The sequence below is a fragment of the Anarhichas minor genome, unplaced genomic scaffold (assembly GCF_050575085.1).
Source record: "Anarhichas minor isolate MPS153535 unplaced genomic scaffold, ASM5057508v1 ptg000028l, whole genome shotgun sequence".
NCBI classification, from domain to species: Eukaryota; Metazoa; Chordata; class Actinopteri; order Perciformes; family Anarhichadidae; genus Anarhichas; species Anarhichas minor.
In genome coordinates this window covers 8,392,346-8,413,571 of record NW_027466474.1, presented here as the reverse complement: position 1 = coordinate 8,413,571, position 21,226 = coordinate 8,392,346, and the positions used below count along the sequence as shown (strand labels likewise).

At 43.3% G+C, this 21,226-nt stretch overlaps 1 protein-coding gene and 2 long non-coding RNA genes across 5 annotated transcripts in view; 2 read left to right on the top strand and 1 right to left on the bottom strand.

Annotated features, from left to right (window-relative positions):
* The window catches only part of LOC142963236 (protocadherin gamma-A2-like), a 54,599-nt gene extending 47,355 nt beyond the window's left edge, over window positions 1-7,244 (top strand). For 2 of the 3 annotated variants that reach the window (XM_076103968.1, XM_076103966.1), the window contains exons 3-4: window positions 2,780-2,877; window positions 4,518-7,244. In XM_076103968.1, coding sequence (XP_075960083.1) covers window positions 2,780-2,877; window positions 4,518-4,804 — 385 coding nt within the window. In that variant the 3' untranslated portion in view covers window positions 4,805-7,244. The remainder of the gene's footprint in view (window positions 1-2,779; window positions 2,878-4,517) is intronic. The other variant, XM_076103967.1, reaches the window with a different exon arrangement.
* On the bottom strand, window positions 3,649-10,280 carry LOC142963242 (uncharacterized). The gene is made up of 3 exons (XR_012957412.1): window positions 9,706-10,280; window positions 3,825-3,881; window positions 3,649-3,722 (listed from the first exon to the last, which is right to left on the bottom strand). It is a non-coding gene; the product is annotated as an uncharacterized LOC142963242 (long non-coding RNA).
* LOC142963241 (uncharacterized) lies at window positions 9,933-20,749 on the top strand. The gene is made up of 4 exons (XR_012957411.1): window positions 9,933-10,030; window positions 10,114-10,179; window positions 10,563-10,741; window positions 19,800-20,749. It is a non-coding gene; the product is annotated as an uncharacterized LOC142963241 (long non-coding RNA).
* The last annotated feature ends 477 nt before the right edge of the window (window positions 20,750-21,226 follow it).

The following is a 21,226-nucleotide window of genomic DNA, read 5'->3' as shown; positions in this document are numbered from 1 at the left end:
ACTGCTCAGTGAATTCAGATTCTTGATGTACACTCCTGAATGAGCATCTCTGCCTGGTTCCTGGCTGCTTTATAAAATGGCTGCCGCAGCTTCCACTCCCCCTCCCCCTCCTGTTCCTCTCCTCTCTGCGCTCTCTGAGCCCGTGTGCCATCACTCACTACTACTGATGAAGGACGGTGACCAGAGCTAGTGGGGGGGATTGGATAGTGTATCTATCCTTCTTGCACTCTTTTCAGTTTCTGCCACCTGCGAGGTCTTACTGACTTGCTTAAATGATCGATTTATTGTGTTTATCTCTTTCAGTTGTGTGTTTTAGCGAGTGTTAGTGACAATGGTTGCTACTTTGCCCACATTGTGTGGGCTGAAACGGAGTGCGTGCAGTAACAGTTTTCACAACAATGATTGCACAACACATTCTATGAGTCAAGGCTTCTCCCTGAAACATACCAGCTGGGGCAAAACGCTCTTTTGAGCCAAGTCAGGAAAATGTTAGACACGCACTGACACGAAAACCCCTGTTGTTATACAATACCACTGGGTAAAACTAACACTAACTCCAGCCTTCAGTCAAATACACAATGGTTCTTGCAGACTGTATAACTTGTTGTGTTTTTAGTCCCCACATGCCATACGGTACACACATACGATGGACGCCGAAGAGTGGGACAAGGTACTAATTTAGACGTAGACACTAAATGGTCACTTTCTGTCCTTAGAAGCTGATCAGTGTTCACTTTTGTCAAGTCATTGTTCAGTGGAAGAGATACCTGATCACAAATCAGCTGATAAGGGCAGAGAGTCTTAACATCTTTTAGGTAGTGCACTGCAGTTGAGTGCTGTACTGTGTGTAGATGTATCTAACCCATAGCTTCTGTTAGTCTCCCTGAAAGTTTGATGGGGTTTGTTGATCGATGTGCTTAGGCCACAATGCCTGCTGTGGTGTAGAAAGGATTGTGACTCTTTTGAGTTTGCGTGCAGTGTTTTGTAGATTTGTTACGCCTTGTATGTGTGCTATACATATAGTCATTATACCCTGAGAGCTCTTGTTTTCTCTACTTCTAGAAAACTGGCTTACCATACAGTGTTGCCTTTGATGTGTGTCTGTGATGGTTGTAGCTCAACATCACCACATGTGGCTTTTTCATGTGATTTATCAACTTGACAATAACAAGAAAGAGACAATACAGACAGCTGTTTCATGATCGATTTTGTTAAAACACCCGTTAGGGGTTACAAAGTTCCTCAATGAAGTAAACAGCACTCCATATACAACTCCTGAGGTCAGATGCCAGCATGTACACCATGTGACTGGTTGAATGGCCTTAAATTCATTTTGAAATTATTGTCTGGAATGTTCTCTGCAAAACAACAAGGCAGCCTTCCTGAGAGATAAAACATGTCATGTAAGGTTGCAGAGGAAAACGATATCCTTGTCTGGCCAACCAAGGACATCCCTCTGGACCACAGATGACAATCTTGCCCACAGGAAGAGAAAATGCTGACCACAGGAAGTGCTTAACACAACCACAGGAAATGATAGTACAGAGAGATGCTAATTTAGCTCAAATTAAGCATGCCCTTTAATCTAAAGTGATGTAAATAGGCACAAAATGGCTGCCCTGGCTTTACTGACCGTGCTCTTACTCACCCTGTTTCTCACTGGCTGTCTGGCACAGACCAAACATGTTTCTCTCCCTCAGTCTCTCTCTGGCGCCGAACTGAGAACCACTTCAGAGTTTTGGCAGCGAGATCTGACCTGCTCCTAAACAAATCCCTGTTTTTATGTTAGAATTCCTTTTTTTTGTCCTTTACTTTCCGTTAATACCCTGGTGTAGACCAATTTCTTCAAGACTTTTTTTTGGTTGGTTTTAAATAGAAAAGAGAGTGTCCCTCTTTATCTCCCTGTATTTCACACTATCTATATGAATACAGTCCTGTTTTCCCTCATGTATTTGTCAGATAGTAAGATCTGAGACTTCAATGTGTCATTTTCTGTCCTGTACACTCCACCAGAACATTTCCAATGTCCCTGTGGGTTAATGATCATCCACTAAATGCGTTCGGGTCAAACAACCAATGTATTGAACACACAGACACACAATTCAGGAGATTGAGAGATTAGTTAAAAGCGTGTATATTGTTTTATGGAGGTTTGTTGGCACATTGTGAAAAGGAGCAGAGCCAGGTTTAAAGCATTGTGACGTAGATCTAGTTGTAAAGTTTGTGCTGGTGTGTCACAAGAGTTGGAGTGGAAATAAGTAGGTGAGCATAATAGATCGCAGGTCTGCGTTCTCCTTTGTTGCCCCCTCATGCAAATTGCAGACTTTAAATAAACAAGCCTTTGAAGGGGAAGTTTGCCCAGATGGAGATGCTCAGTGCCTGCTGAGCGCCGTATGTGTGACTATGCAGACCGCTATTTCCTTTAAAAGTGGGATCATTAAATATTTATTAAGATTTGCTAGACGGCGCAGCGCTCATACCGGAGAGAGTGTGAACGCCGTACGATGTTGACTGAGTGAATGCGCGAAAGCGCTTGCTTCTGTGTGTAAGTGTGCAGAAAGACAAGAGTGTGTTAAAGAGTGTGTATTTGTTTGAGACACACCCTGTTTTGTAAACTGTACATCCTTGTTTCCCCTCAGGCTGTGTATTTGGCCATCAGCTGCTTTGCCTTTACATCATAAACCACCAACTGTCAAAGCAGTGTGCTAAACACACACACACATTGGAGAGGATGAACAACCAGTTATTTACAGATGATGTTTCCTTGTTTTCGCCACAGGGCAACTGGAGGACCTGAGGTTGCCATGGGAACTGGCCCCTGGCCCCAACCCCCAACTGAGGCTGAGCAGCTTCAGGCCCTGATGGCTGCAGCTAACGGTGAGTCCTATACCACGTCATCTTTTTCCTCCCTTCTATCGATTCATCTTCCAATTTTCCAAACCAATTTTCCTCTTCATAACCTCAGCGAGGGTGCTCGGGCAGAGGTTGTTTATTTAGGTTCCCGTTTGGTTGGAGGGCAACTAGCAAGACTCGCTCATTGATAAAGCTCTCTCTGTCCACATCGATGTTTCCAGTTCGTGCTTGTGTGTTAATAATTAACCAGAGGATATTCAGAGAGTGGACGCAACTACCTGCTGTCCCTCAGATGAGCGGTACAGTTGATTTGTTGAATTCAACTACATGACAGAGATGCATGTTTCCACTGTTAACACTTATCACTTGCACAGTGTTTTACTATAAGCAGAAGCTATAGAGCTACATGAAAAGTTATGTAATATACAACCTTTAGTCTCATACATAACGAAAGATTCCCATATTGCACAACATGTCCTCCTTCTACTGCCCTATTTCTCTGTTCCTGCAGTGGCTGCCTAACCAGGCACTGCAGAGGGACACACACACACGCACACACAGTTATTCATCTTTGGGCTTTTACTGTGGAAGTCTTAATAATAACGTGAAAAATATACACATACATTTACCTTGAAAACAAACAAAATATGCAGAAAAGATGGAGGGACAAACTTGACGTGATTTATTCCCAAATAGACAAGTCATTGTTTCCACAGTTTTTTAAACCATTGACAAATCACATCTCCCTCCCTCTTCCCACACAATCACACCCTCCCCCCTCTTGGACACTGCACCGGACGTTGTGTGGAATTTTTCCATCGAAGTGAACAGAGAGAGAGAAAAGGCTCTGTCTTGGGCATAGTGGTAACCTGCAAGTCAGCACAAAGTTAGACAGAATGAACAGTTAGTGCCATCAGGAAGGAAAGACAAAATAGTGCCTGTGTTATACTGAACATCTGGTCTATACTTACTGCCACTGTGTTGATAAGCACAACGCAGGAGCAATCCTGCAATCGGTTAACAAAGCACTGTGTGAGGGAAGAAAGATTTATTATATATGTTTTCAGATACTGCTTTGACATTTTGGAAGCCAGTTAGCAGCGTTACAGCTTTTGTGTGCATATGTGTTTATATAGGCTGAGAGGAGCTACAGGGTGGGGGAGGGAGCGTTTCTGTCTTTGGTTCTGCAATGCAGGGGCTGTGGGAGAATTATGAGCTGAGCAGCTACGTCATGTGCACACACACACTCAGGGATATGCTTGATAGAAAACCAGAAAACCAGAAAGACTGAGGAGTATGTTGGGGAGACAGTATCATTATCTCTGTTAAGAAAAAAAAAACATCTGTGCACAATCAACCACTGTGGAACACCTCTTTTGCCTTTTTTCTTCATATTTTTCGACTCATGCCCCTTGTTAGTTCACTGCAACCTCATGGTTTGCCTGAGCAGTGGGATATGTTTATATCAAACGTAATATTCACACAAATCTCCCTTCAATTAAGTACCTTATTTCATGGTTTTATCTCCTTTTATTACCTATTTTCATTTCACTCCTTTAATATAACACCGTCACACAAAATTTTGTCTTTCTAACAAATTTCATCCCTCTCTCCTCTCCCCCTCCCTCCTGTCCATTACCCCACTCTGTCTCTCTTCCCCCCAGAAGTTAGCGAGGCTACGGCCACACTGGGACCCGGCACCATGGGCCTGAGCACCCGCTACAGCCCCCAGTTCACCCTGCAGCACGTGCCCGACTATCGCCAGAACGTCTACATCCCCGGTAGCACGGCCACCCTAACCTCCAACCCCCAGCAGCAGCAGCAGGCCACGGCCCAGCAGGCGGCCCAGCAGGCGCTGCCCCCGCCCCAGGTATCAGCCCAGCCGGAGCCTCCCAAGGCCGCCCAGACCCCTGCCTCCAAGAAGAAGTCGACCAAGAAGGAGAAGAAGTAGAGCTGGACGGAGAGAGGTAGAGGAATGATGAACCCGGCTTGATCTGATGAGAAATGCAACCCCCCATACCCCCCCCCCCCCCCCCATAAGGTATCTTACTGCTCTGCTGTCACTCATGTTAGCCACGGTCTAAATAATGACAGGAAATCACTTTTGACCACATGGACGTTGGATAGATGTCGATGGTTCTTTGAAAGTGTCTTGAACGTGCTGAAGGCTGTTGTTGATGTTGATAACCCGTGCCGTGATAAAGGTTTATTATTGCTCACATAATCTTTGTTGGTAGATAATTTTGGCAGGGTATTGTAATTTTCTTTTTTTTCTTTTGGCAAAATCAAATGAACTTGGACAAAGAGATTTAGTGTAAGGAACCTTGCTGGGATGACAAAGGTATACGCAGTGATGTATTCAGAGATGAAATGTTAATGTCTTTCACGTTGGATTTATTGTGCTCTTTCCCTGAGATGCAAAGTCAGCTATTGTAAAGTATGCTCGTTGCCATCCATTAGATTCCTATATAGGGTCAGCCTTGCAGGATCTTAAATCATAAGTCCTGAGGATATAAGGCTGTTGTTTGACAGGTATTACAAACTCTTCTGCATGCTCTTTAAGGTTCAAACCACATATTCTAGTCTATAGTTGCAAACTATGCATTGCAAAAGCAAAGAGGACATCCTGAATCTGTTATCCTCCCTCCAATCGCAGGTCAATAAAATGCACATGTAGCATATACTTGACACAAAATTTTAAAAAAACTTTTGTAAGCATATAGTTAAAAAAAAAAAAAAAAAGATTTGAATCTCCTGATATTTTTATGACCCGAGCATGTATCCAGAGGAAGGTGCTGGCAGAGGGTGGGGCGGCATGGTGTCACGAGCCATGCTGTCCATGCAGGTGGTACAGCAGCAGTGACTGGCTTCTTGTGTCACACCTCCAGATGGGCACAAACATGTCCCTGCTGCCCTGCACCCTCTACCCTCCCCTCCTCACACCCAGCTCGTGTCCTCCCCTCACTCACTACCCCACGTTGAGAGCCAAACAAAGATAAATGCACTGTTCGTCTTCTGAAGATCAGATGATAAAGGGGTAGTAATCACTTCGGTCTTTAGGGAAATGCATAGACATGGTAAACCTGAGTGCTTAGGAGTCTCTAGACACTTTGCAGGCCTCTAGGGCCTCGACTGAGTATTACCCCTCACTATCCTGAAGTGTTGAACTTCTTGATGTGACACAGTAACATGTTTTTTTTTTTCTTTGGGAGATAATGATTCAATCGCATAGAAGAGTTGTTTGTATAAGAAATGAAGTCTTTACTTTGCCGTCCATCTGTCTGTCAGGCCTCTGGCCAAATACAACTGCATGAGAAAAAGCAGCTGGCAGGCTGGTTCAGGGGGAGTGGAAGGGGTGAGGGGTTCACAGACTGAGGTGGCACCATAACATCAACCAGGAGGGTGATAAACAACATTGGCTCTACCCACTGAATGTACAGAGGAACCACTGTTGATCTGCCCACCCCTTAAACGTTCTCTCATGCACTGACCCAGGTAGAGGTCAACAGAGCCAAGCACAGCTGTCCCTGTTGGTGAGGAGATACCACTCGAGAGCTCTTTGAAATTTCCCTCCTCTATTGACATCATGAGAAACCTTAGCCCCTCTACCACTCACCTCTCCGCTCCACTCCCTGGTCTTTTGTGGCTCTTCCCCACTGTAAATAATCACAAGTCCTGTCGATGGTATGAGCCAGTTGTTTGTATAGTAGGGACCACGTCCAACAGTTTCAAAAGTCCCTCCCACAAGGCGTGGCTTACTACTGGAATGTGTTGCATTTTGTTTTTCAAGAAAAATAAGAAAACCACAGTTTAAAGAAAAAAAAAAAAAGAATCAATAATGAATAAAAATCTGAGATGTTCTTCAGTTTGTGTTGCAATGTAGTAACTAAGCACCATGGAAGCCAACTAACTCTTCAGTGTAAATAAATGAATTAAAGACAACTTTAGATAAGTAAACAAAGTGACACACGTAGACTAGTTAACTTGTGATATGTGTTGCGCATATTTTTGTGTTCAGTTTCTCTCTACTATCTTTTGTCACCCTTTAAAGAAACAAAACAAAACAAAAAAATATGGAAATGTTTCTATCCTTCTGTAACCTCTTAATGTTCTTTTGCGGTGATTTTATCTTGTGCATTTGTGAAAGAATGCCTCTCATTCTCTTTCTGTCCATATGAACAAATGATTATAAATATTATATATGTGTAAGTCCGTCCGCTGCTGAATTAATACTACTCTATCCTGCTGTATTATCTTTCTTATCAAATGCTTAGCCCCCACGCTATACCCCTGTGTTACTCTCTTATTTTTATGCTAATATTTATATTGCTGTTTTATTTTCTCTTGAACACTGACATTTCAAATAAAAAGATTCTGAAATCATTTAAAAAGACATGTGTGGGTTGTTTGTTTCATTCTTATATATGTAATTATCACACAGGCTGCTGTTTGAGTGAGTTAATTTTGTGCATCATTTACTGCTGGTATGACTATAAAGCAAGTAATCTCCGTCTGTGTGTCTCTGGTCTTTAGCATAACTCGAGATCCGATCTACTTTACACTTGGGGGGTGTATTGCTGGAGACCCCATTGAGTGCTTTGTTTATTTTCGGTAAATTTGGATATGCGACACGTTCAATATTAAGATACTTTGAATAGAAAACCGAACAGCGCTCTGTATAGCAACACGGACCGAGGCTCAAGGCTCTACAGACACAGGTCATTGACAGCAGTTCGATTTTGCTGCTAGATGCTAAATATACTAACGTTACTGGAAGCCAAGCAATGGCCACACACAACAAAGGGCCACGCCCCCCGACAAAGCTGTAAGCAGCAATACCGGGAGCCAAGCAAGGCCCATTCCAAACGTGCATGTATGTATACCAACATCACAACTAAACTCTTCTTCACTTTCCTGCAGCACGTCTGGGAGCCAAGCAATCAGGCCGCTCTTTTGGGACACATTCCAAACGGCCCAAGCAACTAACAGGCACGGCCCTGGACAACGCTGTAAGCAGCAATACTACGAGCCAAGCAATAGGCCCGCTCTGAACAGGCATCTAGATATACTACCGTCGTTTTTCACTAGTAGGGTACAGCACTAGTCTTAATAATTCATGAAGCTTGCCTGTGAAACGCATTAAATGCTATACGGGTGGGTTCACACTTAAAGCTCCGTTTCTTGAATCAAACCAATGCGAGGATGATCCAACTGGTAATTGTAAACAAAAATCATGTGGTGGAAATGTCGTTGGTCATACAGTTGGCTCCTCGTACAACTCAACAGTTCCCTCGACGCATGTGATGTGCTTACCTACGCTGTGACAAGAGTGTGTGAATGAAGTATTAAGTTGTTAAATTTTACTCATTTAGCTGTTGGCTAGCTCGCTAATTCCACTAAATTCAGTGGTAACAAACACGCAAATAGGCTACTAGTTGGCCATCACCAAAAGAGGAAAGCAAAAGTATTTTTCAACCAATGAAATGATACATGAATGGTACGTACATGTGATTGGTTCGAATGGTGTTCACACTAGAAATGAAGTTGTTAAGAGTTCACTTGTCAGCAGTCCGAGACCACCCCTTCGATGAGGAGCAGAGTGGTTAAGTCCACACTGGAGTTCGAGTCTGGCATTGACCTTAACCCAAACAAACCACAGCTTTGCTCTATCCCTTGTCCTTTTCAGGTGTTCTATGTGACTGTGGCAGATAAAAAGCAGTAAAAAGAGACCAAATGAGGCCACAAAATCTTATATACAATTAAAGTAACATTGTCAGGCTTTATAACTACTGTTCCCTTGTCACATAATAGATGGGAGTAATTAATTGGGACACTTTATTGCCATGCTACTTCTGTTGATGATTGAAAATGATTCACAAATATATCAGAAAAATCAATTGTGAGTTTAATTGAGTTTTGCATCGTCATTAAATTGACTGGAATTGCCATTTTACTCACTGCAAGAAGAAAATTATTTCAGTAAAACTACCCACAGCAGGAAAAAAAGATACTTTTGATTTAGCTGCAAAATGTTTTCATGTATTATATTTTATATCATCTTTTATTTCGATGATGAAAACCTAGACCTGAAATACGCTTCCCTCACTGTTCTCTTAAGAGTCATGATTAATATAATTGATATACGGTAATATAGCATGACACCTGAACTTATATTGTGTGATGTCTGCTATTGTCTACATATTGAGGATAGATTGATGGTACCAAGACACTGAGGAAAGTATCAAATTAAAAACATTCATACTGCTCATTCCATCTGAACTCACTGTTTCCTCCTGCAGCTCACTAGAGCCACATGTTCTTTAGCTTTCCTCTCACAGATCCTGGGGCCACTAAAGGGAACATAGCAGCCTGCTTTGTGCCTTTCACAGGGTCTTACACAATAACATAGTCCCTATAAATAGCCCATGGGACGTCACCACGCAAAACAAAAGGAGCAGGCTTTGACTGCACCGCTGCAGATGTTGGGGGATGGAAGGAGAGATAGAGGAGCTGGAGGGATGGAGATGATGCAAGTGTTCGTGAATCAGACGTGGCGTCCATTCAAAGGCCAGCTAATGCATTTTCTCTATAATAAAGTTACTGCCTGAAGATGACACAGGACCAAAAGCTAAGAAAGAATACCTGAAAAAATATATTTTTGTTCATTATTTTAAAAAAAAAAACTCCATCTGCTGGTTTTAAAACACAAACATTATGTTTTTGTTAAAAAAAAATCCCTCTTTTAGATTAAAGAAAATAATTCCAACGTGACAATCCAGTTAATTCACACAGCAGCATTTCAACATCAAACACTGCAGGCTCACATATCCCAAAATGGCCGACTCCACTCACCCTTCTCTCATTTTGTGTTATGCGGTTGCCACGGCAACTGTCAGCCCCAGCCGCTGGATGCTTTTCTCTGTCCCCCACATCTTCATTACAGATCTATGCATTGGCCATTATTGGCTTCACTCGGGGCCTGGCTCAGCTGAATGACCTGCAGGAAGACAAACATATTCAGCCATCAGTCAAACCTGGCAACTCAGAGAGACATATGCAGGAAGCATGGCAGAATATCCCACACACTGACACACGGGATGAGTCAGAGGTAATAACGCACTGCGGGTTTGTCCTAGTCTGATTCACTGGAGATCGGTATGAGTTTTCATTTGAGATGGTAAGAATCAAGGAAATTGTTCACATGGGTACTATAGGCTTTACTGTAGCTTCTGAGTTACTTTGTCATCCCGTGACTCACAGAGACTCCTGCTGTCCTCACTGTCCCCATGTGTCATCCATTTCCTGGAGGGGAAACCCAGCAGAATGGTAAGACTGTTCTTTTACTGCCCCCTTTACGCCGCCCACCCTATCTCACTTAATTAAGCACATTCCTACTGATTATTCACACACAGAGATATAGACAATACCGTGACACACACAAAAAAACAGTGATGTACAGCAGTATTGACCAAATAGGGGAAGCAGTAGCAGACTGGAAATTGACAGTGTGAGCGATAACATGAGCCAGACAGCCTTGACATGAGAGAGAATAACAGGCATCATCACTTCCTGAATGTCACACATGTGTAAACAGGCTCACACTCATACACCGTGGTCAGTCATTGAAGAAGAAACAAAAGTGCTTAAAAGCTAATTTCTTGAATAGTCTCATAATCAAATGTCCTCTATTTTGTCTACATTCTCATCAGAATATTGGAGCAGAAAGTAGAGCAGAGCTGCATTTCTTCCCTCACACCTCCCTGTGAGCTTCCAGGCAGGAGGAGCGAGAGGAAGCCAGGATCTCATTTCAGGACGATGAGGATCACATCTGATTCATGTCAGGAAAGAGCAGGATGTGACGTAACGGCTGCATGTGGCGGGATAGAGAGTGAGTTTCCGCGCCTTTTTTTGCTCTTTTTTCCCCCTCCCTCAGTAGTTCAGCAAAAGGGAGACCACCCCCCCTCATCCTCCCTCTCCGACTTCCTCTCTTCTTCCTTCCCTCCCCCCCCCCCCTTTCCTCCCATCCTGCAGCTGTCTCTGCAGAGTGTTGGGTCACCACATGTTGAAGGACAGAGCCCTGCTCTGTGGATATGCACAAAACACAGCACAGGGATACAGACCAGCTTAATCTGGATGAAATGTATATATTCACATTGCCACAGTCAAGTTAAGCAGGGCCTAAATCCAAATGACACAGTTAGTGGAGATCACAGCCGAAAGTTTCAGAAACCCAGAAACAGACAGCAGTGGGTTAATGTGATTTCTTCTCATGCAGTGCAGAGAAAGAGACTAGATTGATGTTCCTGATAAAAAATTAACAGGGAGAGAAAGGAATGGGATCTCTCTCTCTGTTGGCACACTCAGCCAGCTCCAAAAATACACCGACTGTGCTGTACATCAACAATTATCAAGTAATATCCACTGATTGATAGAGTATGAAAACACGCTCTACACATGCATTGTCTTACATTTGTAATCATCCTCTCTATGGACACTGTAGTTATTTTAGCTGAGAGAGATGTGCCCCTCAGGCAGACTTAACAGGGAGCTCAGTGGTCTTTGGCTGAAAGAAGAGGAGGCGGCCATTGAGCAGGAGCATTGGAGCACTGGAGCCTGAACGTTGCTAAGGCTAACAGCACCCTGATTTAAAGAGACACAGTAATGTGCTGGCTGCTGGCTCGACTAAATCACTGAGATGGAGCTGTAGCAAAGTGGAAGAACAACACAATGCCCCCTTTCAAAGCAGCAAACCCTTTTTTCTCTCTTCATCTGAAAAGCCCCCTCTCTACTCTCTTTTTCTCTCCCTCTCTCCCTTCGGCTCTGCCAAGAGCTCTCGCGCCTGTTTTCTCAGCTGCGAGGATGGAAATCAGACAGGGGGGAGACGGGGAGACAGGAATGAAGGGGGGAAAGGCACACTGAGGGGTAGTGAGTTGGATTTAGGGTGATGGAGAAGCAGGCTTAATTGCCTCGTTATAATTTTGCTGCAGCAAGAGAAGATGAGTGGGAGAAGTGTCCTCTCATGATTGAAGTCATGTAAAGGTTACAAGTCAAAGGTAAAGTGTGTTAAATAAAGCACGTGATCTGCTCACAGGTGATGGGCAGAAAACATAAAAAATAAAAATGCGATCCAATGGGCTTCAATTTTGTTTCCATTCACTCACAAAGATAAAACAATGTGTGTGTTTTGAAGGGATCGTAAGCTTCCATCTGGTGCAATGTGGTTTGAGGGCATCCTCCTGCCCCCACACTGCCTGGTGGAGGAAATGGATTAGATACTCTGCACTGTCTGTGCAGGGGGGTGTGGTTGCTGCCTGTGTGTATGTGAGTGCCGAGTAGGGGGGAAGGGGTACTTATGGGGTGTACGGCTTGTAAAGAGGGATTGGGGTTATGGTTGAGTGTAGTGTGTGTGTGTGTGTGTGTGCGCTGGAGACAGTGCACTGTGGTTGTCATGGAAACGCCAAATTCCCCATCTGAGTGACTAGAGAAGGAATAAAGAGAGAAGGGAGCAGGGAGCGAGGAGGAAAGCAGAGGATTGGATATGTAAGGATGCAACAAAGAAGCTGCTAAGCTAAAATGTCCTTACTTTACAACTGTTTCTTCAACACTGCTGTTATTGAGGCGCATGTGTGTGCATGGTTCGCGCGCGCGCGTGTACGTGTTTATGCGAGTGTTCTCAGGCGTCGGACACGCTATGAATGTGCAGCGCCTCAGACATGCAGACTCTGACACAGAGGCATTTCGACAACTCAGCGCCATGGCGACAGGTGTTGCCGCGGAAATGGTGCAGCTGCTGCATGGATATGTCAGGCTAATAAGCGTGGACCATCAAGCTCCTTTCCTCTCTCTCAGTCTGCTTCTCACTCCTCTCCTTTCTGTTCCCTGAACCAACACACCCCTGCGTGGTACAGGAGGCTGGAATGCAAACTCTAAAGGGAGTCCATCTTGAGCTCACAACTGCGTTCATACTGCGTTATTACATATTCAGCTGTTTGATAAAAGAACCAGGTTGAGATAGGGAAGAAAAAAGATAATTTAAAAAAATCTTCAGAAACTTTGACAAAGAAACTAAAACTTGATTTCATATCTTAAAGAAATCATTTGACATTTTGGGAAATACACTTATTTACTGTGTTTCCAAGAGTTTTATGAGAATGTAAATAATCCCATAATACCTGCAAAAGTATGGAGCTGGCGCCAGGAGGCAATTAGCCTAGCGTAGTAGCTATAGCACAAAGATGGAGGCTGGGGTTCTGTCCAAATTCAGCTCACTAATTAACATGTTATAACTTGTTTATTTAATCTGTACATAAACAGAAACAAGTTGTGGTTTTACAGGTGCTGTAACTGTGACAAGACTCAAGAAATAGCTACAGCAACACCCTTTTTTATATTTCTCTTTGTGTACACATTAAATAAATGAGATGCAATGGATTACTTGAGTTTTAGAGGTGCTGGTAGGCAGATGTCTTGGACAGAGCCGGCCAGCGGTTTCCCCCTGCTTCCAGAATTTATGCTAAGCTAAACAATTACCTTGCACAGCAGCTGGATTCTCGCGATGTCACAATATTGCATGACATTCATATAGGATGAGTGTCCTGCGAACCAGTGCATGCATGGACCAATCAGCTTCTTGTGAGGACCTACTGGCAGCTACGGGTGTGGCTTTGGTGTGTGTGAGACGACACACGGAGGCAACTTTGTTATAAACAACAATGGCGGCTCCTAAAGAGGTTACCGTAGATGCTGCAATAGCATCAGCTGTGTCAGAAATGGAGAGTATTTCTTCACTGAGAGAAGAGCAAATCACAGCACTGAAGGCTTTTCTCAAGCCACACCAGTAGCTCCTCACAAGAAGCTGATTGGTCCATGCACTGGTTCGTGGACACTGACCCTATGGATGATGAAAAAAAACAACTGAATTTAGCAATAATGGATCCAGGCGGAACAAGTGGAGATTCCATAAGAAAGTTGCATATTTGTAGATGCCAGGGAATAACAAGCTGGACCTAAACAAATCAGAATTCAGAAAGGGGCACCATAGAAATATTTTGAGAGCCATGTCTCACATTCTGACAGTGGTCTGAATGTCAACAGTCTTGGTAGGATATGAGGGAGTCCACTGCACACCAGGACCCCCGGGACAGGTGTTAAACCCATCAGCAGTGGAGGACACTCACAAAGCTGGGTATTTATTTTTGGACCATGGGAAATACTCAAATACGAGACATACCAGAGGTTTAAACTGATCATTACAACAAATAAATATGCACAAGGAAGGATAGACACATTCCTTCTGCATGAGGCGCATTCTAGCATTTATTATATAAACTGCATTTATTTTAAGAATAAAAGAAAATCCATGTGAAGCATCATGACGCAGAGCTGTACGCTGGTGAGGATACACACACACACACACTCATAAGCTATATTTGTTCTAGTTTCTGGGCTTTTTGACGCAGTGCAGTCAGACACAATTAAACTTGCCAAATCAATTCACACTCTCATTTGGTAATCTGCATGAATCATGACTATGGCTTGTTTGCATGAGCGTGTGTGTATCAACAGCAGGTGGGAAACAACCCTAGAAAATACTGCAAGACGTTCTGAGAGATGAGGAGAGAAAAGGAAGAGGGAAGAAAGAGGAAAGAAAAGCTCCAATGCCCTAATTTACTGCTCTCATCGCATGTCCCACCTCCCCTCCCATCTTTCTCTTTGTTCTTTGCCTCCCATTGTCTACTCTGCATTTCTCTCGGCACATACAACTTATTTAAGTGGTCAAAATCCTTTTTATTTCTTTATTCATCACTACATCCATCTTTCTCATCTCTCTTGTGTAACCCAGATAGCCAGACACTCTCTGCCCTAGATAACATGGAGGTCTGTCAGTCTCCATTTGTGACCCCGCCTTTCCTCCATCCATCCATCCATCCATCCATCCCTTCCCTCCTCTCCCCCTTTAGTGACCTCCCTGTATTTTCCATCTGAGGTGGTGATGGAGGTCTAGATGGAGGTCTAGTCTATAAAGCTCAAATATTCATGTGCCCGCTCTGCACCGAGTAACAACAGATGATGTCGGACGGCAACAGACTCCCAGTTTCCATGGCAACCCCCCCCTCCCTCCCTCCCTCCCCTCCTCTCCTCTCTCTGACTCAGTTGGGTGGTAGGGAGGGATGGTGATTACCTCCCTGGTAACATGTGGCAACAGGGGGAGACATGTTAGCATCACAGCAAGTAGATCACTAGGAGGTGAGAGAAGAGGGGGAGGAAAAGGGAGAAACTACAAATAATTAATGTTGGTTAGAGAGAAACAGACAACAAAGGAAACAAAAATAGAGGTTTAGTGATTTTACATTGAACGAAAGACAAAACAAACAAACATCTCTGAACAGGGGAGGATAGCAAGACAGGTCTACCCGTCTGCCTGCCTCTCCTGGTCTCCTCTGCGCTGCCTCTTTGTCCTTTTTCTGCCCCCCCCCCCATTAAGGAGCAGCCCGGCACAGGGACTGTAAGCTGCTTACTATAATACAGCTTCACAATGCCTCTTAATACTCCTCTTTTACCCCCCACCCACTCAGTCTGTCTGCGTAATGGATGTAATGCAGTGCACTGCCCCCCCTATCCCCACGCACCTCCTTACAGTGCTTCTGGGATGTAGCTTTTGTGAACGGGAGGTCGCAGCACGTTACCCTTTCTTTCTGCAGAACTATGGCTCTGGAATAGATTTTAATGCTGCACTTGACCCGTCTGTCCTTTACATTATTAATAGAGCGGTGAATCATAAAGCCTGCATGGTTCAGCTGTAACTGTCCACCGGTCTCAGTTCGTTGTTGTTTACAGGCCTGATCTTTTCTTCTCATCGCCTCTGCTGCAATTCCCATTTTATGCCTGATTGAGTAACATCCATTGTTTTGTCCTCTGTTGAAGATGTACTGCCTTTTCAGCTGCAGCTATAGTGAGTTCACATCTGTGTGTCCTTTGTCTGTTTAGGTTATTTCTACCTCTGCATTGTCTTTGTTTTAATTCCCAATCTTATCTCTGGTTATGCCACCTCAGCCTCCATTTTAAGGTAAAACAGCGGAGGAGGAAACCATCAAAGCTTGAAGACAGAATACATTAAGCCCAGCATGTTGTGAGGAAGAACAAGCAAGCCGTAGGGAATAGACGGAGGATATGAAAGAGAGAAGGAAATGCATAGAAGAGTGAAAAAAGAGATATGAAGGGGAAGAGATGAGACATGAGAGAGGAAACAACGTGAGACAAAGCAGACAGAGAGGTGAGGAAAGCAGACGAGACGGGCAGGGACTGAAAGAAAAATCAAGGAATGTCGGGTATGGGTGCAGATTTTTGCCAGCAGGAGGTAAGTGTAACCATGGTAACCATGCAAAGGAGTGATGTCATTGCCTCAAATTGCTTGGCATAGTGGGGGTATTTTGGGGGGGTTGGCAGTGCAAATCTGTTCTTCACCCTCAGCAGTTTATTATCGCACATCAGGAGAAAAATGGCCATTGTCCTGTAAATGGACATTTTTAGTTTCTCCCCAAAAACCCACTTTCTGAGTCCTTTCCTCTAAACTTGTTTCTTGTCCCTCACATTTACAAAAAAGCTGCAACATCTGCTCTAATATTAGTCTGGCATGCAACGAATTATAGTCATTATCAATTGCTTGATTTTGACTGATGTGATTGTTTTCTGTGGATTGATCAACTACTAAACTATAAAGGAGTATATGTGTCCATCCACGGTTTTCATATCGATCGAGGTCAACGTGAAAAATGTGGATGTCTGCACTCTTGTAATAATCAGCAAGAATGTGAGGCTATCAATAAAAAAGGCACTTGAACCATAATCCATAAACAGAACAACTCATCTGCATCTATAGGTTCGTGAGGAGAAGCGTTGTGTGAGGTTGAGATGTCTGTATCTGTTAGAATCTGCTCCATTTAACCTCTAAATGTCACTGTGGATGTGGGCGGGTTATCTTCACCCCACATTCACCCTCTTCAGATGGGGTTATACTTTATGTACACCTACGCACACACACACATACACACACGTAGACCATATCCAGATATTTACTGCCCCCAGAGGAAATCAGACAGCTGCAGGCTCAGCTAATGTAGGTCAATTGACTACCTCCATCAATGTGTATGGACAGATAGGGGGCAGGAGGGAAGACACACACAACTAAAGACACACAAGAAAAAAAAGAGACTCTCTTGATCCCTCCTTCCACAATATCATGAAAATGTAACCAGTGAACTTTAACACAACGTGTGTGTGTGTGTGTGCGCATGCATAAACATACAGTAAACAAACAGGATGATCTCTTGAGACGGGTCAGGGGCTCAGACCCTTGTGATAACAGCCTGACAGACACAACAGCCTCGAGGGTTCCACGTGGATACCAGCGTCACTTCAACGTCTTCACATCAGTGTTACCAGTTTGTCACCGTCTCCTGCACCACCACAGTTTTTGTCTCATCAATAACTACTATTTATTTCCATCTAAAAACAAAAAAAGGCCCTGCGAGAACATGTGGTTTATGCCGAGACAACAACAGCAGCACCGTGAGGACAAGCTTGGACAAGGGGACACATGTCCTGACTGTCTTCTTTTATGAACCACAAACATTCAGTATGAGCCACAGAACATCTCCATTGTCCCAACTATCCAGCACAAACACCCCCAGGCTCACTGATCTTGTGTTAGATATAGAAGTCTGGAAATCTTTTTTAATTTATTTTTCAGTCACTGGTTGCTAAATACAGCCTGATAAAAAAGTTATAAGAAATATTAATGGGGACAGAAATATGTGATTGCATATACTGACTTTTAATCTTGCACACTTATATTCACATGCGATGTACTGACTCACAGAGACACCGCATGCCAGTCAGCTGTGGCCACGTTAACACTTTGTCACAACCATCAACAACATTAGGACCCATGGCTCACACAGCACGACACACTCAAGTGTTAGATTACGACGCTAAACAGCGTGTCCACACTTTCTGTACTGATACTGATATCAACACCTTCACGAGAGCCTTTGCCTATTTCAGCAACAAACAAGGTACTTCTTCTTTAGGTATTCGTTTACTATACAAGGGAGGACTCTGTGTAGCTCTTCCTTACTGCTTGGTGTTAGAGAGAGAGAGCACTATGGTCATGAATGTGGCTGTGTGACCCCTTGGTGCTTATTGATATTCTGTTTGCATCAGCCTTCAGCACAGCCTGCAGAGCAGACAGACACTCCTCTCACTAAATGGCTCTCGTATTTAGGAGAGAAATCCTTCCCACGAGAGAGCCGATGATCTGCTGGGATGAGCCATAACGTTATGGATTAGGGATATGGATTGAAAAATTAAAATTGCTTGTGGTGGCAGGATTCACGTGTGTTTATGTGTGTTGAAGTGGATTAGGGATTGTGGGGTTCATGGTGAATCTGGGCAGCGTGAGATCAGCGTGCCTTAACAATGTAAGGGAATATGCTAAAAATGTCGAGATATAAGTTTCATCATAGCTAGTTGACTGAAGAAGTAAAAGCTAGTTTGCATTTGAATGCAATGTATAATGAGTAGAAGAGAAACGTGAGGGAGCAAAGGGTGAGAAGTTTAGTCAAACTTTTAAACATTTCCGATAAAATTCACACAGAGGCCTGTTTCACATAATGCACAGTCCTCTTGACAAAAGCCCCATCTGCTCTCTAATGGGATTTAATGCTGAGGTTGTCTCTATGTTGGGCGTCTTCAGATCTTGTACACAACAACAACAACAACAAAAAGCACACACACACACACACACGCACACCGAAGTCATCTTCATAAGACGATGCCAGTCACAGAAGTTCATGCTGATAAGCAGGACATGCTGACTTTTGTCTCAGCAGACAAACATCACAATGTTTTAGTGCAAGCCATGCTTCACGTCCAGATGAACAAACACACAAACAAGACGCAAACTGAAGACGTATAGGCAGAAAAATCTTACGACAGGCTGGGATGGGACAATAATTAGAAACAAAGGGACGGAGGAAGCCTGGAAGAAGAGAGCATAGAGGAAGCGAGACGGGACGCATGGACATGTAAGGAGAAACAGAATCCCATGTTGAAGCAACTCAACAGATAGGTATGTTTATGGACACGGAGAACCAGACAGACAGACACAGATTCCTGCCTGAGACAGGCAGACAGTGTTTTCATCTCTGCCCCCTGGTGCTTCAGGGTGATTCTGGCAGCGCTGTGATGATGGAGATGTCACCCAGCGGTGTGATGGCACAGCCAATCGGTTGACACTCACTGGCCCATGTTAATTGTCTGCTAATTGTGTGTCACATGAAGAGTGTTATACAAGCAAGCGAGTCATTTGATCAAAGGGATATTATTAAGATATGATGGCCGACGCAGGGAGGGACACATTTACACACGAAGAAGCAGGCGTGTGCATGTATGGCCCTTCCTTGCAGGCAAATTCAAAATGATGCAAATAAGCACACAAATGCACAGACATATTCAGCACATATTCAAAATATGCAGTCATACAAGTACTAACATTCAAAGTCACTCAAAGCCTGTTTCTCTGGAGTTTAAATGCCACAGTCGTGTGTATTTCTCTGCTGAAGCAGCAGGGAAGTTGAGAAATGGCCAATCTAAACAAATGAAGCGAGGCTTTACGCCGCAGTTCTCTGAAATGGAGACTGGGAGAAGCTGTGGAGTGTTCAGCCAAGTTAGACACAAATGAAACACATTTATTTCAGAGCCCTGGCAATGTGGGTGCTAATGGCAGCCAGAGAAATGCACTCACAGAGCTTCTGGGTCAGAGGAAAAGAAAAGAAAGTGTTCGATGTAGAAGGGACGAGGAAATAGGAGGCGAGGGGAATCATACAAAATATATAAACGACAGTCTGCTGTGTGCATATAAATCAATTGTTTTCTTCTCTCCACAGAGGTCACATCTCCTCTTCCACATCTAACACTCCCTCCCTCCTCCAGGAGGCAGAGGGGTGGCAGATATTCACCGAGGTTCACTTTGCTACCTGGAGACCGACAGCCTCCCTCAGCCAGCCAATCAGGAGCTGCGAAAAACAGACTTCTGCTCTGCGATTGGTCCGCTGCTCCCAGGAACTCATTCCACTGTCAATGGCTGTGTCATTGTGTCGCCTGGCAGCGCTGAAGCCAATTATGCTGCCCTCTTTCTTTGTGCAGACCTCTTTTCTCCAGCAGACCCCCTTCACACATATAAGGGCATACACGCGCACACACGCACGCACGCACGCACACGCACACACACACACAAATCACCCCAGACTCCAGAGAATGTCACAGCAAGAGACAGGAGTCTGGGAATCAGGAGGACCTGAAACTATTGTAATGAGACGTCATTATAGATAAATTAACCCTGCATCTCAATAAATACAAAACCTACATGTGTTAACTCTCTTGCAAACCTTTAACCTTTGGTGTAATTCTTCTACTGGTAGTCCAGGTTGTAGCTATGCATCCCTGCCTTTTAAACAAATGAGGTTCACAGCTGTTTTTATGCAACTGCAACATTTAGCAATAAACATCATAGGTTTATATTGCAAAATAAATGACTGATGTAAAATAATCCATGATTCACTGATAATAGTGATGTTGATTTCAAAGTGATAATTAACCAATTAATGTGAACATGTATTCTATCTAAACCTTTGAAGAGCAAGACTAGCAGTCTACAGCATAGCGACTCTATGACGCTTTATCAATGCTATATAGAATTACTTTTTTGTGACTTTTTTTCCACATACTATACTATACTATGCATTCTGGGTCTGTACTATACTATGATTTTACTTTTAATGACTGTTTATTTATGAATTCTTATTATATAATAAACCACGTTATTACTTTTTTCTGATATACTATGAACTTTTATGACACTTTTTGGCTTTTAATAGCCTTTTATGACATTTAATGAAATACTACAGAATTACTTTTCCTGACTATTTCATGGCATTATATATGATTACTTTTTTTATGACAGATTATACTGCATTTCTTTTTTGATTTCTCTGACATACTATACTATGACATTATGACTTTTTTACAATTTTCTGAGGCATTCAATACGATCACTTTTTTAATTATGTACTATACTAGGAATTTTGATGGTTTTTAATAAGATACTATGCTATGGAATTCTTTAATGACATACAATACTTTGTGTTTTTTTAAACATACTATTCAATGGGTTTTTATGATACACTAGATTATATCTTTTTTTCCAGGACATTGTATTCTAAGGCTTTTTATGAAACTACATCAGCATGAGTCCAATTAAGTGTAAACGATAAAAGAAAGCCACTCTGATGAAAAGCAGATGCAAAGGTTTCTG